General features: G+C 34.1%; 1 protein-coding gene across 1 annotated transcript in view; it reads left to right on the top strand.

Annotated features, from left to right (window-relative positions):
- The window catches only part of LOC108915312 (leucine-rich repeat serine/threonine-protein kinase 1), a 55,538-nt gene that overhangs the window by 40,876 nt on the left and 8,413 nt on the right, over positions 1 to 6,249 (top strand). The window contains exons 20-23 of the mRNA XM_018721305.2: positions 2,080 to 2,410; positions 2,496 to 3,162; positions 5,331 to 5,789; positions 5,843 to 6,217. Of these exons, the coding sequence (XP_018576821.1) occupies positions 2,080 to 2,410; positions 2,496 to 3,162; positions 5,331 to 5,789; positions 5,843 to 6,217 (1,832 nt within the window). The remainder of the gene's footprint in view (positions 1 to 2,079; positions 2,411 to 2,495; positions 3,163 to 5,330; positions 5,790 to 5,842; positions 6,218 to 6,249) is intronic.

Here is a 6,249-nt window from a genome sequence, read left to right as displayed (position 1 = left end):
GGGTTGACACTACAGCGATTTCTTAACTTGATTGAAGAAATCCAACTATTTCTGGCGGAAAAGAAAAACGACGTCCCCGAACTCGACAACCCTGATTGGCTGTGTGACTTAGCGTTTCTTGTAGACATCACAAATCACTTGAATGTCTTAAATACGCGACTCCAAGGCAAAGATCAATTGATTTCGCAGCTATACTCTCATGTTTCGTCCTTTCAATGCAAATTGAGTCTTTTCAGGACACAAATCAATTCAGCCAATTACGGCCATTTTCCGAACTACAAAAAAATTATGGAGAAGTTCAATAAAACTGACGTCAATTTCGCTCATGTTGAAAAAATTGATATTTTGATACAAGCTTTTGAAAATCGTTTTGTAGACTTCAAAAAAGTTAAACCGCTATTGGACATTTTCAGCAATCCTTTCAACATTTCACCCGAAAATGCGCCGGAATTAATGCAGCTGGAATTAATAGACATGCAAAATGATGATAATTTAAGAAACAAATTTAATGAAGGTAATTTACTCAACTTCTACCGTTGCGTTGATAAAAACGCTTATAAAGAGTTGCGAATAAATGCATTGAAATGCGCAAGCTTATTTGGATCGACGTATATTTGTGAACAAACGTTTTCAGTGATGAAACTTAACAAAACGAAAAACCGAAACCGTCTGGCAAATGAAAATTTGGAAGCAATTATACGTGTGGCTACAAGTAATGTGGAGCCAAATATAAAAAAACTTGTTAGTTCAATGCAATGTCATGCATCAAAATAATAAAACATGAAATATTACATTGTAATGATTACATAATTATTACAACAAACATTTTTGAAGGTTATTTTATTTTTATCATTGTATTTCATACTATTTAAAAATAAAAAATTTTGTGTTAATAAATATTGTTTGTAGTGGCCTGTCCTTGGCTTATATTTTTACCGAGTGGCCCCTGTTCCGTATAAGTCTGTGCATCCCTGATGTAGAATCATGAAGTTTTTGAGCCAAGTATGAAGATCCTATACCCAATTTAAAGACCCCTAAACAATTCCCTAAAAAGTAATGTTTTTTAACTCCATTTTTGGCGATTTTTTCGATTTTTACAATAATAATCACGAATCATTCAATTTGTAACTAGTCATATTTTGTAAAAAATTTAATTACAAACATTTTTTTCCTCTTCCATTTTCGCCTAAAATCAACTCTTGAAAAGATACATAATTAAATAGGAAGAAAAATATGACATTTTTCGAATTTTTTTAACATAATTGTGCCGCCAAAAGTTAAGGTTAAGCTTATTAATATGAAGAAAATCCTCAAAAAAAATTATGACTAGTTTGGATACCTAAGGGACGAGATATTAATAAAACAATTTTTCACGATTTAGTACAGTCTTATGAAAATGCAGATTTTTTTGGTCTTTCCATCTAGAATGCGCAGCAATTGACAAACANCACTGCAGAATATCATATGATACATACATAGATATTCGTTGATTCTTTAAAAACATTTTTATCAATACCTACATCATACATTGAAGTAAATACAGTAACGCAAAAAACAGATGTTGATAAAAAAGTGTACCGTAAGTACGCCTGGCAACATTAAAGTCTTGTTTATATGTTGCTAGGATACGCTTAGATATGCGGGCCGCTGTATTTGATTCTTCCTAAAATTCTGCTGGTGGTGTACTCTACCGGCAATTCGGAAATTTAAAACTGCTGGCCTATTCCAGGAGCAGTCTGTGGCGATAGCTATTTTGTCTGTGGTTCTACTCAAAAAAGTTAATGAGAAACGCCTGAAAATCAGCCTCCTATGTGATTTCCCCCCTTAATTAAGTTACGTAGAATACAGAAATGGTTATTCTGTACAACTGGATAAATTTCACTATAGTCCTGAAATGCGCAAATCAAAAAGAGAGTGAACTTGGAAATGCGAGCAGCAATTAACTCATTAGGCTTCATCCCCCACTTCACTATTTTGCATTCTACTTTCAGAGCTTTATTGAATTTATGTAGTAGTGATACATTTTTTAAAATAATCAAATTTATAAGAGACAAGAAAATAATTAACTATATTCTTCAGAGCAACAGGTCGAAGAAATACATTATCAGTTAAAATGTCAAACGTCAAACAAGTCCATGACACGTCTTCTGCTCATGTCTTATTTTCCTTCTGGATTCTGGTCGAGACTTATCTCCAGAATATTAGCTGATGACGCGATAATTGATATTATTAGATCATTTTTTATACTGCCTAAAGATGTGGCACAAGACATGGAGTTAGTTAAGCTTCTAGACCTTAAAGCAGAATGGGTACTTTGGCAAACAGGGCTGCAACTGAAATATGGAGATGTCACGCTATTTCGAATGAAGGAGGTTTTGCATAATTCTGCAGCACATTATAGACAATTAAGGTAAGATGACTGATATTTCGTGTCTGTGTTGATATGAACATATGATATTTTTTAATGTTGCAAACATGTTTTATTAATTTTTTAGATTTAAACTTAAACAGGAGGGTATATGGTGTGACGTGGATTTACAAAACATGTCCATTCTAGAAATATACTTTCCAGTGGAATCTTTAATTATTAAACCCATACCAACAGAAAATACTGAAAATAACATTAAGGAGCACTTAGTTATAGACCCTACTTTAGAGTGCACAGCTCAACTTTTAGCTTTGGCAGTTGACCATATCGATATTCTTCTTGAGGATTGGTATCCAACTCTTGGCACCAGATTCGTGCATACATCTGAAGGAAAATATTTAATCACTCGCATAATACCATGTCCTCAGTGCTTAAGCAACGAAAGCGAACTGAATTTAAATGAATTCCCCCACTCCAATTCGCATCTCCTAGATGCAATCAGTCAGGACCAAGAACAGGCTACAGGGTACCAGAATTTGTACAGAATAAGAAAATCTCAGGAATCCTATACTTCTGAATGTGACAGTGGAGTTGGACCAGATTCGGCAGGATCTAGTCGAATTCCTTCAATGGAGGGGCATCCCGGAGTCCAAATAGACGAGCAAAATGGGTCTGAAAAGCCTGTTTATTACTGCTGGATGGTAGAAGAATGTATTTTGGCTGCTTACAATTCTAAAGTTGTAACTTGTCCAACTCATGGGGACTGTCCGTTAGCTCGAATAGCTCCAGACACAGTGAGTATTACTACTATAAGCTTTGGTCGGGTTCTCTACTTCTGAACAGTCTAGAATCTGCGCAAAATTATAAACGCAATAGACAAAATTCTGAACGATTCAGAACTATCTGGATTCTTTTGAAAACCAAAACGCATTATAATTTGTAACATTTGCAGTGAACTGGTGTGTTTAGTAGTGAACTAATAGTTAAAAATCTAATCATTTTCATCAAAGTTTTCATCTGTTTGTTTTTTGTCTCTGGGTTATACCTTAACCTCAAAATAATTTTTTTGCATACCACAAAAAACCTACAATAATTTTCTCTGGTGGAAGTGAAATTCTTTTATATCCAATGTCAATTTTAAGGTACAAATATCATTGTATGTATTTGACAGAAATGTGCGAATATTTCTATTCGCCCTAAAAAGTAAAAAAAAAACATTTATTCATGGGAAAGAAAAAAATACATAAAGCGTTCTGAAAATTCTTTATCTGTAAATAGATGAACGGTATGTTAAAAAAAAAAATTTCATTTGTAACATTATGTAATTCTAAGAAAATAACCCCCAAAATTCCATCGATTTCTTCCAAGCTGGAACTAGCAAATATTAATGTGGAAATACTCGATACATTTCGTAAAAGAAAACCATGAAATGAAAAAAATTACGAAATTTGCGGGAAATAATCAAGGCGATCTTCGCAAATAATAACTATGTATGCACCAAATAATACAGTTCTAAATAATTTGTACTTGGGAGCAAGAACTACTTCGGATAGTTCAGAATGGTTCCGAATCAAGTTCGAATGAAACTAAAATAAACAGAGGGTTGCTTTTGGTGTACAGTAAAATGAAACTGTCTCTCAACAGTAAATAAAAGGTATATTTTATTGAAGACACAAGTGCAGTAAAAAGAAATGTTGTCAGGGCAAGCGTTCATTGGAGAGTCCTTTGTGGAGTCGCTGACAGGTATCAGACTCCAGTCCCTGGCGCCAAACTGCCAACTTCACTGACACTTTTCCTGGAATCATAGTGTCTGTCCCGTGTTGCAAATTTTTGTCTGTTTCTTGTCGCTTGCAATTAGCAAACTGGTCCAGGCTGGCGCACTTAACGTAATGATTATATGGATCACATGCAGACATGTGTACCCACAAAACGTTGCGAAATTCTGAAACGTTTGAAGAAAACTCGAATGTATATTTCCGACTACGCATGATTAGAACAGTTTCGAAGTTATATTTACAGACTTATTCTGTAATTTGTCATTAGCAGACATCACTGAATAAAGACTTCGAATCCTAAAGACAATTTTTAGAAATGTTATTTCATAATTCAATCCTTACAATTTTAAACTCTAACCACACAAACTAATGTTTTTACATGAAATATATGGTATATATTTGTCTTGTGATACAGTTGAACTATTTGACCTAAAATTCATAATCGAGTGACAATTTCAGTTTTTTCTGTCAGTCATTAATTGCATCTAATTTGACTTAACAAACATAAATCTAGAAATAAATTATAATTTAATATACTATAAATATTGTTGCTCCTTTTCTGTACATCTTTCATAATATAAAATTAAAATTCAAGGAAATATTGATCTGATTAACATTAACATCAACAAAAAGACTACTCTAGAGCAGTGGTATTCAACCCTTTTCTTTACAGATCGCTTAATAAGTCTTCACGTACTTTGAGTGGTAAACATACCCCTGATTGAATATCACTGCTCTAGAGGAGTCGGTTGCTAATGGTAATATTCTAACTTCAAAACTGTTTCATAACGATATTATTCTCAGATACAGAATAGAATAAGTCTCATTAACGGCTACTGTTTCACAATGATGTTATTACTTACAGAATAAAAGGGCTAATTGAGTACTTAATAAAGAAATTATGGATGTCAAAACAGATAAGGTTAGATTCAAACATTCAACTAGGGTGCATAGTATAGTCAGTCAACAGCTGATTATTTTGTTCGGTGATTGAAATAAACCACACTGATTGTATGATACTGTCATATTCTCACAGATTTCTTCCAATTCTTTCTATGTCAAAGGTAACTTTCTGTGATAACAATAAACACATGAAGACCAATTAAAACAACTACTCGTGTCATATGAGTTTATAATATATTAACTGATAAAGTAGTTTAAAAAATTAGTAGCTATTAAAATTTTAGATATTTATGGATTTGGGAGAGCGCTACATAATAAAACCCGAAAACATAAAAAAAGGCCGGCTACTGGGTCGTGGAGCCTTTGGTTTTGTTTTTAAAGGCACTTGTAAGATAAGGGGAACAAATAATATGATTGACGTAGCAATGAAGATGTTGCAACCAGTTCAGCCAGGACCTAATGCTCGACAGTCTGCCCTTATAGCTTTTAAGGCTGCTCAAGGAAAATGGGATAGAGACCCACTACAATACGCATGCAAGGCATATTGTACAGCCAGACAGGAGTTAAATATCCTACTGTCCCTGAGACATCCAAATATTGTGCCTTTTGTTGGAGTCTGCACTAGTCCTCTGGCTCTTGTCCTAGATTTGGCCCCACAAGGAGCTTTAGATTTAGTTTTGAGACACTATAGGAGATCTGGTGCAAAAGTTGGGCCATATACTTTACAAGCGATAATATTACAGGTGACACATTGTTATAAAACTCCAGAGAAAGTGTAAAATATTCTTTATTTTAGGTTGCAAAAGCGATAGAATATCTTCATCGCCAACATATAATTTATAGGGATTTAAAATCAGAAAATGTATTGGTGTGGGAAATGCCACCTCCTTTTGTTGACCATCCAGATCATCAAGTCCACATAAAAGTTGCTGATTATGGTATTAGTCGTCTTACTTTACCATCTGGAACAAAAGGATTTGGAGGAACGGAAGGATTCATGGCCCCAGAAATTATGAGATATAATGGAGAAGAGGAATATACGGAAAAAGTGGATTGTTTCTCGTTCGGAATGTTCATTTATGAGTTATTAACTCTCCATCAGCCTTTCGAGGGACATGAATCCGTTAAAGAATGTATATTAGAAGGTGGAAGACCTCCTCTGACATATAGGGTGAGTAACATAATTTGCATAAAATGCTGTAA

Source organism: Anoplophora glabripennis, unplaced genomic scaffold, assembly GCF_000390285.2.
Source record: "Anoplophora glabripennis isolate ALB-LARVAE unplaced genomic scaffold, Agla_2.0 scaffold1376, whole genome shotgun sequence".
NCBI lineage: Eukaryota > Metazoa > Arthropoda > Insecta > Coleoptera > Cerambycidae > Anoplophora > Anoplophora glabripennis.
The sequence above is the reverse complement of the archived record's forward strand: the minus strand, read 5'-3'. Positions and strand labels throughout refer to the sequence as shown.